This window comes from Saccopteryx leptura, chromosome 2 (assembly GCF_036850995.1).
Source record: "Saccopteryx leptura isolate mSacLep1 chromosome 2, mSacLep1_pri_phased_curated, whole genome shotgun sequence".
NCBI classification, from domain to species: domain Eukaryota; kingdom Metazoa; phylum Chordata; class Mammalia; order Chiroptera; family Emballonuridae; genus Saccopteryx; species Saccopteryx leptura.
This window is the reverse complement of record NC_089504.1, coordinates 113,784,259-113,802,791: the sequence shown is the minus strand read 5'-3', so window position 1 is coordinate 113,802,791 and position 18,533 is coordinate 113,784,259. Positions and strand designations below refer to the sequence as shown.

At 40.8% G+C, this 18,533-nt stretch overlaps 1 protein-coding gene across 1 annotated transcript in view; it reads right to left on the bottom strand.

Annotated features, from left to right (window-relative positions):
* Nucleotides 1-15,517, bottom strand: part of LGR5 (leucine rich repeat containing G protein-coupled receptor 5) — a 143,169-nt gene extending 127,652 nt beyond the window's left edge. Inside the window, exon 1 of the mRNA XM_066368565.1 lies at nt 15,162-15,517. Within this exon, the coding sequence (XP_066224662.1) occupies nt 15,162-15,373 (212 nt within the window). The 5' untranslated portion in view covers nt 15,374-15,517. The remainder of the gene's footprint in view (nt 1-15,161) is intronic.
* Between the last annotated feature and the right edge of the window lie 3,016 nt (nt 15,518-18,533).

Here is an 18,533-nt window from a genome sequence, read left to right as displayed (position 1 = left end):
TTGTATGGTTTTTTAATACATCTTGAGTATCATGAATTCAAACGTAACAGCGTGAAGTCATTACTTCAATCTTCAGTCAGAGTTAAAAGCTGAAAGTAAGTTTATGAAGTTAGCACTGCTGGGAATTAGTCAAGCCTGCTAGCTTTCTCAGCACGGGGTTTTGCTGCTAGATGCACAAATCATGCCAAAATCCATTAATCCTGCTCGAGAGAGGCAGAAAGAAGGTCTGCTTGTTGATTTAATGTTAATGAAATGAATGGGCTCCTGAGGCTACCTACAGAGGCCCTCTAAACTGTAAAACAAATAAAGTCATTTTAAGTAATCTTACTGCAGGAGAGTAAACAATGCTTCCAGACTGGCTGCACAAAATGGAGTGGGTGTGTAGAAACCTCCTGTTTCGCTACACCTGTCCTGTTACAATACCTGCAAACGTCAAGCTCCTAGATTCATAGAACAATAGAATTAGGAGAGATCTCAGAGCATGTGCTCACCTCTTATTCTACAGATGCAAAAACTGTAGGCATCTTGCTGGAGATTCTATGGCTGGTTGGTGGGGTAGCTAGATCTAGCTTAGAGGTTCTCAAACCTTGATGGCACATTGCATTTGCCTTGAAGGGTGAAAAGAATCATTCGGATGCCTCCATTCTTCCATTGGAGATACTGATTTAGTTCATTTGGTGTGTGAGCAGGGTCTCAAGAAGGTTAACATTAGATTCCAGTTGGAGCTAAAGTGCAGACAAGATAGAGAATCTTCTAGCACACACATCTCCTCTAAATGTTCTGTTTTCCTGCACCATAGTGTTAATTTCTTCCCAGTTCTCATGAGTTGCCTTAACCTATGGTTCGTGTAGGTAGATATATGTATTTTGAGATTTTGAAGTTGTTTCTAAAATGAGTTTCCTTTTCTTTCACATGTAAATGCCGCTGTGCCCTTGTGTGTGTGTGTGTGTGTGTGTGTGTGTGTGTGTGTGTGTGTAGTATATGTCAGTGTGTGTGGAAACCCCTTGAAGGACTGAATTCTGCCCACGGGGTGAGCCAACCCCAAAGCAGAGACAGTAGCCAGGGCCTGTGTCTTGCTGGGCAGCTTGTACTCTTGTCTCCTTCTTTGTCCTGCAGTTCACTTCACCTGTGAGTCCCTCTTGACACTTTCTAATCCTTTTGTTATTTGCCACAGTCTCTCCTGGGCTGTCACTTTCCTTTTATTCCCTCTCCACCTGAAGAATTTGCTTTATCTGAGAGAGGACCTCCTGACCCTTAATTTGAAATCATTCAACTTTTGCTGCCTGTGGTCCTCTTTGGTTTAGTGACTATTAACTGCCTCATATAAGCTGAGTGGATAGGTCCCACTTCTCCAGTCTGTGCTCCTGGATAACACACAATAGATGTCTCCCTGAAAGTCCTTCAGTTTTGGTGTTAAGGCGGTAAAATACATCAGCTTCCTACTTTAATAATTCAGTGGGCACTTGAGAATTCAATCATATTTTCGCATGTAGTAAGACACAAAAGTGTTGCCACAGGGGAGATTTCTCTTGCCCTTTTCAGAGCTGCTCTTTTGCTTTTATTGGTAGTGGCCAATGCAGCTGGCCTCTTCTGTAAAGGGGTGTGAGAATCTGCTGAGATGGTGACACAGGACTCACCCAGCCGGATTCAAATACTGTCAAGTCCAAGGACCACCCATCCATCTCTCCTCTCTGCTGAGGACCACAGGGCCTAATTCTGGAGACCTTCTGCTCAAACGCAAGTCCAAGTAGTATTGTGACCCCCTATATAACTTTGAATCCCTCTCCTCACAGATTTAAGTCCCTGGTCCTTATTATTTCTCCAGGCAACAATTTTAGCCTTGTTGTCATCACTGACTGCCATGATTCTTCCTGTTGTTGTGTTGAATCAACTGCTTCTTTATCAAAGACAGCTACAATGAAATTCCTCGTGAAAATTCAACTCTGTGAAATGTATTTTCAGATAGACAAACCTATTCTCTAATTAAGTCAGTTTGTTCCTTAGAGTAGAATTATTATTATTTTTAGTTAATATAAAAATATAACCAAACACACTTTTTTGTGTTAAGAACTTGCATTTTTTCCCCTGAGTATCCCTTTAATTCTGAGAAAAGGCTGGATTCTCAAATTTTTTCTCAATCCCCCTAAATCCATCATCTCTCGCCTGCTGCTATGTGTAGCAAGACAGCTGCTGAGATGGGAGTATCTAAGAGCCCAAGCAGTTACCAAACTAAATTTTTCCTATATAGTTAGGAAAAATCATGAGGATGGGCGAGATGAAAAAATAAGAGAACAAAAACAATTTAAATTTAGGATCACAAATCGCGGGCCATTCATTACATCATGTCTGAGGAATGGACTCCTAACATTGGGCTCCCAGCCCACAGTCTGTGACAAAGCATCTACTCAGTAGTCAGCCACCCTGGAGATTTGTGCCGTGTCTACACAATGTTACACACCCAGATGAAAATCTAAAACTTCATTCAATACTCAGAATCTTTTATCTATTTGATACCAAGGATCAGAGATGAAAGGTAGAATATTTTTACTTAAACAGATTCTGGGTGACACCCTACTCAGCTGAAGCTGCCTCCTCTTGCTTCCTCTATTTTCTTTTTTAAATCAACTTTCTGTTGTTCTCTAACTTGTTTTTAACATTAAAAAAATCTTGTTTAGTGAAAAATTATGCTTACAATTGTAAAATACTTTGGGAAATAACAATAAGAGCCAACACTGTGTATTTGAAAAGTGTGGGTTTAGTGTTAAAGTAACCGTAACATCATCATCAAAAAACACAATAACAACAAATGTTAAATGTCTGCTCCAGACACATGGTCCTACGCAAAGTGCTTCATGTGCATTGTTCTTCCAATCTTCACAACAACACAGTGAGGCAAATGCCATTATTGCCATTTTACAGATGAGAAAACTGAGGTCGAGTACCTGCCGAGGTCATTTAAAATAAGGCTGCAATCTTTGTCCAGAAGTGTTCTTATCCCCAAAGTGGGGATAATAATAAACCATTTTGCTGTTTGTTATGAAGGGCAAATGAGAAACTGGTGGTAAAAGTGTTAAAAGCACTATTTAAATTTCTTTCTGTCATGGGAGTTTACAAACAAAACAATGCAGTCTGCCAGATTGACATTGGATGACCTCTTTATCACCAATTATAAGATTATACCAGAGATTATATCAGCTCGTCTACTCTGTTACATATTTGGTGACCGGAAAAATGACACCTTACATCTTAGGTGTGGACAAAGAACAAGTCTTACACAGAGTTTAGGGAAACATACGAGTTCCTCCCAGAGAGAAAACGGTGCCGACTCTCCTTCAGACGTGCCTGGACCATATCTTCTTTTGAAGTTGCTCAGGCACAGGCATGTATGGACACAGAGTGTTTTAAAATGTAGCTTTTCATATTATTCAGGTATGGTATGGCTGATAGATCAGGAGGCAAGGGCTATTGAAAAGGATTTGTTACTTAGAGTTCCCAAGAGGAGGGGCAACTCAGTCTGCAGGGCCACACGGGGAAGCACCTGTGTCTGTCAGGCGGCAGAAGGAAGGAGAGAAAAGCAGGGGCAAGAGTCTTTATTGTGGTCTCCGTGGGAGGAAATGGACAGAGTAAGCGGGCTTAGAATCACCTAGTTTGAATCATTTCAGCAGACTGTGTGGTGCAGGGCTGTCTCCAATTGTTTGATATCTGGCCCTGGGGTGATCAGGACAAGGAATATTGACCTAGAGTGTAACAACACTTAAAGAGCCCAGCAAAGGTGGTCGAGGGTGCAGACTTTGGTTGGTTGGTTTGCACATGAAAAGTGCTTGGCTTGCAAAGGAGTCATTGTTATCTCTGGGAATTAGCTAGCCCTGGGAGGGACAGTCTCTCTTAGTTCAGGTAAGCCCCAAGAGAGCAAAGCAACATAAAATATAAAAAATGAACAACTTGACTAATACACAGGGATTCTGTGTTCTGATCCAAATCCAAGGAAGACTCCTTTCTGATTCAGTCCAAAAAAAATGGATAATTCAAGGGATATGTAGTCTAGTAATAGAAACAGAGGAGTCAATTAAATATGGTTATCAAGTGTGGCAAATGCTGGGACAAGTGGGTTCACATGACATAGAAGCATCAAAGACAATTTCCTGAAATGGGAGGGGTCACAGAAAGTGTTCTGTGATTTTCAAATTGAGTATAGAAAGACTGATGGGAAAGAAGAAAGGCATTTCCAGCAGAGACCAACACATGTGAGAACCTGAAGGCATGAAACACTGAAATTGTAGGAGGTAGTTTGATATGACAGGAGAGAGGAGAGCATGAGAGGCTAGGGAGGGGGAACCGGCAGCAGTCTGCAGCTGGGGGTGAGGCAAGAGAAGCTGGCTTTGTAGGTTACACTGAGGAGTTAAATTGTGTCATGAAAGACATAAGAAGCCATTGAAGGATTGACTCTAAGAAAGACATTGACCACAGTTGGCATCTTGGACAAACAAACTAGTAGGGTGGTAAGCATTGTGTGGGTCTTGGGCATCTATGCAAACTGAGACAGGAGACTGTCAGTTACGGGAGAGAAGTGAGAACATAAACTAATGCATTTCAGTGCTAGAGGAAAAAGGGAACAGATACAAGAGAAATTTAGGAGACCTAAATTTAGTCAAATTAAGGGAACAAATAAAATTGAAATTACAATGAGCATGTTAACTCACTATGAACAAAAATTTAGGAAATTATTATTTCCTTAAACTAAGTTTGATTGTTCGGGTCAAAAAAAGGTGCTGAGGTTAAGTTTAGGCTCATACCTAGATGTGAGGATATGTAACATACAAAAGCAACAAGATATTTGGAAACATCTAGGAAAATAATAGAGTCTTAGAATTCATGTGAGTATCTGACATTAAAGCAAAAAGTTGACAGGAAGGAGCATTCTACTAGGGTTTTTAGGACACCTGAGTTCCAATTCCATTTTTGCCATCTATGTGATTTTGAGAACGTCATTTACCTCTTATGAGCATGACTTTCATCATTTATGAAAGAAGATGTTGGATTAGATGATTTCCAATGTTCTTTCCATTCTAAATCCCACGCATGGGTAGACATTGAGTTTGACTTATCAAAAACCTCCACAACACATCTAAGTTATTTTAATTCCATTTATTCGGGCAATTAGGGCAACGCTCTAGCAATTATGATTAAATTTCAGTCTTGCACTGTGTAATGTGACCTTAGGTATACAGCTTAGTCATTCTGGTAATTTGTGGATAAAAGATTATCCTTTGAGTTCTTTACAGTAGAACTTACTCTAAATGTAGTTAGTTATTAGCTCACTCTGAATTGCTTTGATAATAATTAATATAATCTACCAAAATTTGCCTTTCCTTCCCAATATACAATTAACTATGTTCCAAGGAGTTTTTGCAGCTAAAGCAAAGGGAGCTTCAAATTACTACATAATAGTCATTTGGGACCAGTCTATATCCACTCAACACTTTTCATGATTATAAGAGCCTGGGGAAATAGACTTTAAGCTGGAAGGCTGGCAGCTGGAAGGTGGAAGGTGGATACTTGCTGTCAGTTAATCATGTTGCTAAAACTTTTGAGATCTTCAAATGAGATATGCTTACACCCTGGGAGAATCTGGTTTAACTAGGATTTCCTTTTGCTACCCGAGCTTGAAGACTCAATGAAAAAAGATCTTGAACTTCCTCCTGCACTCTGTGGCCCTGAGCCCTAGAGAACAACAGCTGGCGGGGAACGGGGGCTGTGGTGAGTTAAGGTCTCCCACCACAAGAATAGTGATGTGGCTTCCCCAAGTTAAAATCAAAGACCCAATTTCAGTGCACTCAGGGCTGATATTTTAATCCCAAAGACTATTCTTTCTAAATTTCCCTTCACTTTGTCGTTTGAACCCCTGGGAAGAAAGTGTCTGAGATAAGAAAAATGCATCCTTCCAGTCTTCCTCAGATGCTATCTAGAAGTGAGGGATGGAAAAGGATTAAGAAAGCCACAGGAGAAGTGAACCATCTGGGGACAGGATGCCCAAAGGAGGTCTCATAGCCTCTCAGTTCTGCCTGCACTGTTTCTTGGGTGGCAGATTCCCTGAATTAGCCTTGCCAAATCTCTTGCCATTTTTTTTTTTTTTGGCTTTACTCTATTGGGAAGTGGACACTATAACATTAATAGAGTATACCTATCGCCAAATGCAGGCATGTCTGCTAAAGGGTCCCATAGGAACTGGAAGGATGAAGAGAGAATAAAGAGATAGACTTCTTACCTCCGTCTTTACTAGAAGACACCAAACTAATTCTATAGATTCATTGTGAAAAAATGTTTATTGGCCTGACCTGTGGTGGCGCAGTGGATAAAGCGTCGATCTGGAATGCTGAGGTCGCCGGTTCAAAACCCTGGGCTTGCCTGGTCAAGGCACATATGGGAGTTGATGTTTCCTGCTCCTCCCCCTGTTCTCTCTCTCTCTCTCTCCCTCTCTTTCTCTCTCCCCTCTCTCTCTAATAAAAAATGAATAAATAAAAAAAAATGTTTATTGAAAAAGTCTCAATATATATTCAAAATAAATGATTAAGGAATGTAACTCTTTCCATGGAAATTTTTATTTGGTTTTTATAACCAAATAATTCTTACTGTATATGCATACAAAAAGTGAAAGCTTATTTTTGTGCTGATAGATTTAAAGACCAATTGATTATATAACAGAGTTCCTTCAAGTAAGTGCCTCACAAGAAAATTTATAACCTAAGACCTTCCAAGTGGCATGTGGTGTTTTGTGCGTTGAACCAATAAACTCATTAAAATAACACTGGGTAAACCCAAACACAACACAATGAAAGTTCTAACACAGCCCACATTAACCAACCAAGTTTAAAATAATATCTTTGTTATGTGCTAAGGTTAAAAATTCAGCAAATTCTTTATATTTTTTCCACTTGAGATCATGTGTGGTTTTCTACTTTCTTGAGAACTACACTTTTGTGGCTTTTTGATCAAAGGAAGGTTATTTTTGCAAATAGATATCTTTTGTAGAGGTTCCTGTTCTACTTAATCAAGTTTTCAAGAAAAAAAGCACAAAGATATTTACTAGTTATTTTTTTCTTCATAAACCATAAAAATTCTTACATCCTCTCCTTAGTATAGACTTTGGGAAGGAAGGTATGCATTTAAGGGTAGCCATCACAGAGTGTGTGCCTGTGTATATGGGTGTGCGTAAGGGAGAAAAGGAGGTGGAAGGAGGAAATAAAGGAATTTGGCTGCAAAATTGAGTAACAGTTTAAAACATTTGGCTTCCAGTTGTGAAAGATGAGCAACACTGGGGAAAAGGCTGGGCTAACAAGGGACCGCTTGAGGAAACCTTAATCTCAGCTGGCAGGCTGACGAGGAAGGTCAGCTCAGTGCACGCGTTCTCAGCTGGAGTTGGGCTCCCTTTGCCAGGACAATTGTCTTCTGCATTTCAGCTTCTCAACCAAACCGAAGGTGCCTTCACACAGCCAGCTCAGTCTCTCCCCTCAAAAGGATTGGCTCTCCACTGTCAAGCCATGTCAATGTTATGTATTATTTTCTCGGAGCAAGTGGCACAAAAAAAATTGTTTCTAATTGGAGTGTTGGTGTGTGTGTTAGTGTGTGCATGAGATCTCTGTCTTCCCCCTTGATCACCAGAGTCCTTGTTAGAAGAGGGAACAAAACTTCTTCTGAAGACAAAAAGGATAAAATGAATATGAAAATAATATGCATGCATTAAAAAAATGAGACACTTGAAAATTAGGAATTGCTGAACAATTTTACATTATTAATGATCAGTTAATAGAAAAGATTTGAGAGTACTGTTTTAAGGAATTTTAGAGATTATGTTTCAATGTCTCCTAAATTTTTTAAACATCAATATTTACTTGATGAGGGGCTATTTATACTGAATATAATTTATAATTAATTGGCCACCTATTTCTTTTACATGATAAGTTTGTAATATAATAAATTGTAAACATGTAGGTTTACAGCACCAAAAAAACTGAAGGACTGAAAAAAATTAAATGAATAGTTAAGGAAAGCGCCTTTTCTGACTTATCTGGATTTCTAAATTACAAAGAAATTTGCATCACTGCCTTAAGTGTTAAATATACATAATCTATATACTATAGTAAAAAAATTCTCAGGTTCTTTTTTTAGTGAAGACTTTAGGAAGTATACATGTAAGGTTAGCCATCACAAAAAATATATGTATGTTTATATGCATGAATGTATATGCATATATATGTGTATATTTGAAATATGTACAATATATTATATATAAAACTTTGGAATAATTCTCCATTTCAAGTCAAATAAATGACAGTATGTAGATCTTCATGACATCAATTCATTTAATCTGATCACTTACAAAAGTGAATACAAACTCAAATAACATTGACCTGTTAAGAAAGTTTGTGTCTTTCTGAACCAAAAAATAATTGGAAAGAATGCAACTACTTCACCTGGCACATAGATCTGGTCACAGAAAAACAAAACAAAACAAAACAAAACAGCGTTATTCTTGACTAGGAAGTTATCTGTCAATTGGTCAATCTTTATAATGCCTAGCAGCTACCACCACCATTTATCTTTGACTTGGAGACAAGAAAAAGTGAAAAGTTATTTCACTAAACTTAAAATCTTGGCCTTAAGCTATATAATATAATTCTCATTTTTTTTTGAAAATTAAAAACCACATTTCCCAGAGCTTCATAAATTGTTTCTGAAAAGAGAAATGTGCTGAAATATTTCAGCACCAATTACATTTACTTTGAGGCATAACCATAAATTAAAAGACTGGTTTTCTTGTGTTTCTGGTAAACTGGTCCTTAAGATAACTTCAAAGAAGTCTAAAAATATTTTGAGCAATGGAAATATTCTTGGAATAAGTTTACAGGCTCCTAAGTTAGGAATGAAAATAGTACCTGTGTTATAAGGTGTGGGATGTATGATTGAGTACTCAGCATAATGCCTGGAACTCAGAAAGAACAACATAAATGTCAGCTGTTATTATTATTGTTTTATTTATTTATTTTTAATTTTAGTGAGAGGAGGGGAGGCAGAGAAACTCCTGCATGCTCTCCGACCAGGATCCACCTGGCAAGCCCACTAGAGGGCGATGCTCTGCCCATCTGAGGCCTTTGCTCCATTGCAACTGGAGCCATTTTTTAGCGCCTGAGGCAGAGGCTATGGATCCATTCTCAGTGCCCAGGGCCAACTTGCTTCAATGGGGCCTTGGCTGCAGGAAGGGAGGAGTAGAGGGGAGGAGAAGAGAGAGAGAGAGAGAGAGAGAGAAGTGAGAGGAGGAGGGGTGGAGAAGTGGATGGGCGCTTTTCCTGTGTGCCCTGACCGGGAATCAAACCTGGAACATCTACACTCTGGACCGATACTCTACCATTGAGCCAAGTGGCCAGGGCCTATTGTTGTTGTTGTTATTAAAATAACAAGGTAATTTAGATAGCCCAACATCACATCCTGGAGTGTTATTCCATCTGACTTTAAGATGATTTCATGGACATGGGTTGCTCTATTGTATGCTCTTACAATAAATTCCAGCTTCTCTAATACCAGACTGAAGCACTGAGAATAAGGGTAATATACTGCTCACAAAAATCTGGGGATATTTTATAGCTTCATATTTATTTTGAAATATCCTCTAATTTTTGTGAGCAGTATATAGATGAGGCTATGAGGAGGACTCCTGCCTATGAAGCATCTTTTAAACAGTTCCCCTACTAATGCTAATGCCTTGTTAACAGTCTTTTGGCTTTATCACCAGATAACTTCCTGAAGTCAAATGACTAATATTCTACCTACACGTTTCAAATAACATATATCTATTGGGCTCAATCAATGTAACAACAATAACAAAATTAACCAGAAAGGTAGGAGAAAATGCCAGGGATTTCAGGAATGGGGTTGTAACCTATAAAGAACAAAATATTTTGAACTATGAAAAGTTTTATGAAAAAGTCTATCTTATAGGCTGTGGAATGTCACCTTTCCCCATAGACAGTGAATTCCACAGGTGAAATTGTATATGTGGTTGGTTTCTATAATGACTGAATAAAAATGTGGATGGAAACTGACAGATCTGAGAATAAGAGTTCTAGTGGGTTTTAATTCATGAGCAGATTTAACAAATAAAATTTTACTAAGGTACAGCAAAAATAGCAACAGGACTAGATTATCAGCTTGTTTTCTTTGGTATGTAATATATCAGTTGTGGAATGCCAGTCTGACGCACTTCTCTACTAGGAGAGTCTATAAAGAAAAACATTATTACAGAAGTGAGGAGCTTGAATCTCAGAGAAATTTGCCTTCTCACGAAGAATTCAATTTACCAGAAATATCCACTTGTAAGGAGTTTGCAAGTGAAAATATCATTTAGCATTATTCTAAATTTATATAACCAAATGCAACCCAAAAAGTTACTTCACAGAATTGCTCAATAGAGAGCTCACTGCTGTTTTTCATGTCTATCTTATGGCATGTGATTTGGATTAATTGGAAACCTAATTTACACTTATAGCTAAAATGACTTAAATGTATGAATTTAATAGAAGAAACATAAAAATGCTTGATTAAGTGAGTAGATACTAGGTATCCATTATAAAAGCATAAATATTCTGCAATGTCTTTAATTTTAAACAATAGCTTTTTTGGGTCAATTGCTTACTTGGTCATCATTCCTATGATTTTAACAATTATATGTTTTAGAAATTAAAAACAGTCCAATAGCTCAGATTAATAAAATTTAGTTATGACAAATCATAGACCAGTATTGTGTTTCTGAACTTCTTTAAATATATCCACATGGGGATGATTCCATTATCAAAAAATAGTTTTATTTAACTACAAAGGTTATTTTTTGATTCCAATCTTCTAACTCATTTGTGATTGCTACTTTTTGTTGCTTATCAGAACTTTTTTTACTTTGAAGAAAATGAATAAGAAGGAAAAAGACTGAAGATCATGTTTAATTGTATGTAAAAATTCATTCTTATCTCATAAACTCTGCCATGCATATTTTGAATATATTTGGTAAATTATTTATTCTGTGCTAAAATATTGTTTGAATCAGAGTTACTACTTAATAAAATAATCACTCAGACTACTTTAGTCAAATAGTTTCATTAATTGCCACTGTAATAAAAACACCAGTAAAAAAAACAACAATAATCTGGGATCCTGGAGAAAAAGAAAGAACTTGATTAAGATGGAGAAAAGTCATTGGCATCATTTTATTTTAAAATGATTTTTAAAGTAAGTTATAGAGCAAACTATAATTTTAAAATCGATATAAACTTTAAGACTGTTATAACAGTTGAAGCTTTTGTAACCATTGTTAAAATACAAACATTTTCCTTTATTTAAAATACCTTTTTGCTTGAAGAGAAGCAGAACTATACAAAACCAGTTTCAAAGATCTAAAGAATGTTTTTAAACATTGAAGCTGCATTTTAAATGCTTAAAATGCATGTATGACACCAGGACCATACTTCATGTAATTAATTATAGTTTTTGATAGATTCTTATTAATACCAGTTTTACCAATTACATGTAAAATTAAATATTCTTCCAAAGTTACATATGGAAAAGTAACCAAACTACACACATTAAACTAAAACACAAATCTTTCTTCAGTTCTTTTGGTTCATGTGACATAAATTTGCTTGTGAATGAAATGTTCATGTCCTTAACAGCAAAAACAAACAAACAAACAAATAAACAAATAAGTTCTCATTTAAAAATAAAATGGCTGTTCTAGATCAATAAAGGAACATATATTTACAATATCAGATGTTCATTAGAACTCAGTTTTCTATTTGGATGCCACATTAACTGGATGAAAGATATCAAAGTAGCACAGGGGAGCTTATTCGAATGCATTTTCAAAGCATTCACATTTGGTACAATAAAATAATTTACCTACAATAAGATTAGAAATCAGTGCTACTTTATTTCTGATAAATCATTACTGGTAAATTGAGATGTATTAAACATTGTCAACAATTATCATCTGCTTTTATGTCTCAACCTTGGAGTTTTCCTTATTTTCTGCTGAATGAGCTTTATTAGCCCCCTTTTGTGAAATCAGAGTCCATAACCACTGGGAGGGAAGGAAGAAGAGGGAGAGAGAGAGAGGATTAAGATTGAGATTTTTCCAGGGTTTCCACTATGTTCTGTGGTCCAATTTCAGATCTACTGGGCAATGCAGTTCAAAAAGAAAGGAGAATTACTATTAATGTTGGCCTAAGATTTAGCTTTTCTGGGGGAAGAGAGACTATAAAACTGCACATAAATAGCTCTAGCCTTCTATGAAGAGAGTTAGGAAACTTCCTTTACCTAGGAGTCTGACTAGTCAGCTCTCAGATTGTGGTACAATCTATTTGCCAAATGTGTACAGCTGGAACTTGCCATACTCAATCTGTTTGAAGAAAAGGAAATACTTGTTCTTTTGTGGGGAAGAGAGGAAGATTAAGAGATAACATTTTGACTCAAATAAATGGTGATAACCTACTACAAACAGAAAAAGATAATAGTCTGGCCTTTTACCCAAGAGTCTTTACACATTGCAACTTTCTCATCCAAGCTTAATTACTGCTGGGCCCCAGTGGTGTGGGGCTGTAAGTGAAAGTTCCCTTTCAAGAGCAAAGGAAAGTTATTTCTTAAAATAACAAAACCAGTAATATACATGCTCATTTATTTGAATATGTGTAAATAAAAATTCTTCTTTTAAGTTATGAGTGCTCAAGTGAAGGCAGAAATGGTTAGATAATCTAGGTGTAACCAAAAGAGGGCACCATTTACCCTTAATGTGTCTGCACAGATCTCCCATGGTTGTAAAAACAAAAAAACTCCAGAAAAACTGACAAACCCCTCAACCCATGAGGAAAGGGCATCCCAGGGGCCCTGGCATTTTGTCCTCTATGAGGACCAAATTCTGAAATCACATGTTATGAAGAACATCAGTTTGGTTATTTACTTCCAGATGGATTTCTACATTTTGCACTCATGCCCGCCTGAAATGTCAACCATCAGAAGCAAGTATTTAGCATTCACTGTGACGCTTTTCACATACTTTGAGTTCAATACTTTATAGGGCACTTAGAAAATTTCCCCTTAAGCCAGGGTACAGATTGTCATCAAATAGGATGAAAAGAAGGTGGCAATTTCCTAATGGTGTTTTCACTCCCAGGAGTTAACTATAATGCTAGATAGTGAACAGTGGCAGTCAGGTCTCCTGAGCACATGGAGGATGCAGTGAAATGCCTCTGCCGTATGTGGGAAATGATTTGAAGCAGCATTTCATGCCAAATTTTAGTAACAGAAGCCCAACAAATGTTCATTCTTTCAAGTGGGGGAAAAAAGCATCCTGACACTATTCATAAATTTGTTTTCTGTATTCTTGAATGTTTTTAAATGAGTGAATGATTTTAATAGGTAGGTGTATGGGGAATTGCACACTTCTCTTGTATATAGTTTTTCTTTCTGGTAATGGTGAAGAATAGTTCTAGGCTCTTAAGTGAAATTGCCACACTGCTCTCAGAAGTTCCCTATACAGGAGAGCACATGAGTTTAGCAGTTAAAGCAGAGTGATTAGGGATGAGGATTTCACTCTGTAGTACAAACAGCTGTTTAGGTGGAGGAAATGTGAATTCTTAGAGAATAATCACTTATGAGAGCAGATTTCTATCATTGTAAAAATACCATTGCCTTAGGCAATGAGCGTGATAGAAGGAAAACCTGGTGGGGAAATAGATAATTTTATAATCCTTTCAAGAAAAGAAAAGCACTTAGAATATGGTAGATGAGGAGAGGATTGCCGTCTACTGACAGCAAAATCTAGTAGGACAGTCCATCTCTTCAAATGCATATTAAACAAGTAGTAAAAAAAAAAAAAAAAAAAAGCTTTTTTCTTCCTCAGTCTGTCTCTGGAAAGAGTCACTATTTAGTGGAAGGCGTTGTGCAAGCCTTTTCATGTTTCTTCCCTCCAGAAAAGAGCTAACAGAGGGAAGAACGAGTTCACAAACATCCCAACTAGCTCCTGCCAGAGTACATTAGAGAAGCCAACATCAAGATTGCGTGGGCTTGGGTGGGCTCAACCTAAAACCTCAGCGCGTCACCTTGTAGTCACAGTGCTCCTTTTCCAGCGTGACCTCGGCCCTGGTCTCCCTGCCCGAAGGAACTGAGCCCCAGATTCTCCTTAGGGAGAGGGAGAGCAGTCGCCTTGGTTCCTCCGCAGTCACCTCATCCTCTCAACCACCTGTTACCCTCCGGGCCTGGGTTTTCCAGAGACAAAATGATGAAATGAACCGCTGCCTCCTCTCCGCGGCTGGGGCTTTAGGGGTTGTGTTGGGGGGAAGAAGGGGTGTGAGGATCTCGAGGGGATGACAGGGAGCCTCAGGTCTCCTCGTGGGTGTCGGCGCCACTGTTCGCCCGCCCCGCCGCCTTCAGCCCACTTCCCTTCTCCTCCCGGGAGGGGGAGATGGTTAAAGATTACACCGTGGCCGCCGGCACTTCAAAGGGCGGCTCGGGCAGCCAAAGGTAAAGATAACGTTCTGGCAGCTCTAATCGGAGTTTGTGGTTGCCACATTTTAATCACATCATTAAAAAAAAAAAGATGAAAGAGAAAAAAAAAATTATTACATTACGTGACCGTGCAAGGGATGCGGAGTAAGTTCTATTGGAGTTGGGCAAATTGGGGTTCTCTTTTGGGGAAACTTTTTACAGCCCACCTCTTCATGGAACAAGACAGGACCCGAGGGGCGGTGAGGCTGGGCTGGGAACACCGCCGCCGGCCCGGGGGTTCCCGGCTCAGGGGCACAAACGCCCACCCTGCTGCAAATGCCCGCACTCGGAGGGATTCGCCCGGTGACCCGCCCGGAGCCGGGCCGGAGGCTGCGGCGCACCAGCGCTTTCCCGGGAAACGGAGCCGTTTCTCTGTGGACCCGGAAAATGTAGCCGTGCTACCCGCGGAGACACCTGCATTTCCCTGGGGCCCGAACACTTCGGGCCACGACGCCCTGGACAAACTCGCCCGCCCCCCCCCCGGAGCAGGCGGGAGCCGCGGAGCCCCGGCCCGGTCTCGGGCTGTAGCCGCCCTTTCCCCGGGGCCCCGTCTCGGAGGGAAGCGGGGACGCACTTACAGGTAGGAGGTGAAGACGCTGAGGTTGGAGGGCAGCTCCGCGAGCCCCAGGTCCGAGCAGTCCACCCGCAGCAGCATTCTGCCGTCCAGCTCGCACTGACAGTGCGCGGGGCAGCCCCGCAGCAGCGCCCCGGGTCTGGGCGAGCCGCCCCCGGCCGCCAGCTGCAGCAGGACGGGCAAGGACAGGAGCGCGCGGACCGAGGAGGTGTCCATGGTGCCGGGGCAGGGGCAGGGCTCTGCTAGCGGGACGCGGTCGCCGGGCTGCGCGGGGGTTCACGCGGGTCGTGGCACGGCGGGCGCGGCTCCGCGGGCTTGTGCGGCCCAGCGGGCGTCTGCAGCGCCGGGTGCCGCGCTCTCGCCCGCGGCGGGGCCGGCCCGTGCCCGCTGCCGCCACGCGGCCCTCCGGGATGGCCCTGGCGGCAGCAGCTGCAGGGACGGTGAGCGTTGCTGCTGCAGGCCGCCTGCTCGGTGTGGAGCAGCATCTCCGCTCGCACGCTCGTGTTTTAAAGCGCTCCAGCCCGAATTGCGCGCCCAGTGACGTCAGCGCAGACCGGCTTCCCAGGCACCCCCCGCCCGGCCCCACTTTCCCTCCTCCGGTCCCCTCCCTCCTTCCCCGCGTCGGGGCTGGGAGGCTCTGGCGGCGCGAGGAGCGGGCGACTTCTTAGCTCTCCGACTTGGCCTCCGGGGGGCGGATTCCTGCGCGTAGCGCCGCGTGAGGCGCAGGGGACTCCCACCGCACTCTTTCCCGCGTCCCGGAGACCCAGATCCGAGAGCCGAGAGACCTGCTTCAGAGGGACACAGCTGGACGCGCAGGGACCAAAGGATGCGTGCGGCACGCTTCCTCCAAGCCCACTTCAAACAATGGATGAAATACATGGAGCACTTAAAAAAAAAAAAAGACTAAAATCCAATCCAGAAGGAGGAAGGCGTCCCCAGGCGGACGATGTGCGGTCGTTTTCATCCTTACCTCGCGCCTCACTGTGTTTATCGCTTTTGCCCTAACATCAAAGTGCTGGGGTAACGGCTACATAAATGCAGCTTATGAGCAGCAAGCACTCCAATGCGGCTGCCTTCCTAACTCATCAGTGAGTAGTCCAAGTGATTGTATTCTCAGCGGTTTAGGATCCTTTGCAAGTCACCTTTAGTAAAACGATGCAGGAAAGACGAACAGATGGCTGTTTGCTTTTGTTGGAGGCCTTTTCATCCTCAGTTTCCCAGGGTTCTCTAAGGAAGTGCAGTTCCACCCAGGTGAGAATTACTGGCTGCGAGAATCATTGCGGAGGGCCACTGCAATGCGTGTTCTTACACACTTCAGTGTCCTACAGAAAACTGCAGGAGAAAGGAGAAGAACTCAAGACTTTCTTGGAGAGAAGGCTTCCGTGAGGAATAATCCAGGGTCTCCAAGCCAGAGAGAAAGAGGTGATGGCCCCAGCCTGTCACATCAACTCCCAAAAATGCACAATTTCCACTCCAGGGCACAATGCCTCCTTGCTTTACAAAAGCAGAGAGCCCTTTTGGCTTTCAAGGTCTCTCTTAATTTTTTTTCAATATGCTTGTTCTAATCACATTCTCATATGAACTTGTGAATTTTACAGTTGGGAAGACCCTCCCCCCACTTTGTGTGAAGTATATTTACCCAAATTCATATAAAAGAAGTGATCCTGCAACCTGGTTGATCACATGTGGAACTTAAAAAAATGTAGATTCTTAGATCTAACTTAGTATTCTGAGCATGCTCTTTTCTTGGACAAATCCCATAATTAGTAAATTTGTGATTCTCTGGATTAGATGGAGGGAAAGAGTAGCTAAGATTTATAGATTCCATTCTCCTCATTTTGCAAATAAAAGAACTCTGGCCCAGAGGTTTGGGAAAATTTGACAGTCGCTGCTGAAAACTTTGAGTTAACGCTGGTTTCTGGATATCAGTGTAGTGCCCGATGCTAGCCCGATCCTTTGCTGTCTCTGTGCAGCCCACGTCCGCTACCATTCCTTTGCTTGTTCTCACATTATTTTTGCTTCTCCCAGCCATTCCTGCCACACTTATAGAATGAATCTCACTGAAGGGTATGTTATAAACGCCACATAGTTTAGCACTAAAGTGTTCCTGATTGCCTATGTGTATCGTTTTGCCAACTTTCTTGCTGATTTTGGAGGCAGGGACTAGGCCAGTTGTCTTTCACCGCAGGCCTCACATTATGAGCTCATGCTAGTGGGGAATTAACAAATATTTATTGGCCGATTAATCAACACAGTCATCCAAATATGATTGTGTCTACCATCTAAGGACTTTTGGCCACCGTTTCTTTGACTCCAGGGTTGCCAAAAAAAGAGCATAGCACTTTGGTTGTGAAATGAATCAGGCAAAACTAGTTTTGAATCTAGGTTTTGCTAGTTTCAGACTGTTTGCTTAGAGGCACAGAATGAGCCTATCTAAGTCTCATTCCCTCTAAAAGGGGGATGTTATTCACCTACATGGTTCTAAATATATATATTGCAGAGTAGATTTTCAACCTGTGTTGGTGCCTTTCTCTTCAGGAACTGAAGCTTGTTAATAAACTCATATAGAGCAGAGGGATTTCTGATTCAATTAAATGGGGGAAGCCAGATGAAATGAACATCTATTGCTTTTTATTTTTTTACATGCTTAACACTTCTCTGTTTGGTAAGAGCACTGTACACTTTTACTTTGGGTAACTACACTGCTCACAAAAATTAGGAGGTCAGATTTATAAGAGTGTGGTGGTTACGGGGGGGAGGGGGGAATGGGAGAGGGATAGGGGGTGGGGAGGGGCACAAAGAAAACAAGATAGAAGGTGACAGAGGACAATCTGACTTTGGGTGGTGGGTATGCAACATAATTGAACGACAAGATAACCTGGACTTGTTATCTTTGAATATATGTATCCTGATTTATTGATGTCACCCCATTAAAAAAATAAAATTATTTAAAAAAAAAAATTAGGAGGTCAGGATATGTGCAGATACTCCAGTGCTTTCAGCCTTTTGTACAGTGCATTTTCACCAATGAAATAAAAGTTGGTTTTGCATCTCATTTGCATAATTGAACAACTTTCTTTGCTTTTATGATGTTCTTGTTTAATACAAAAAAAGTTAAATGCTTCTTTTCTTTTTTATCACTTCATATTCATTTTGAAATATCCCCTAGTTTTTGTGAGCAGTATACTTCCCAAATCTTAGGTGGTTCTGGTAGGGCTATTACTTTTTTGGACCTGCCTCCCTAGCCCTGGGTAGGTATAGATATGATCCAAGTAGAACAATCTGAATCTATTTGAGGGATTGTCATGGACTCTGGAGTGAGAAGGCCTTCTCCTCTGGTTACCTGAATTCTAAAAACAAGGAAATGTGGGGCGCA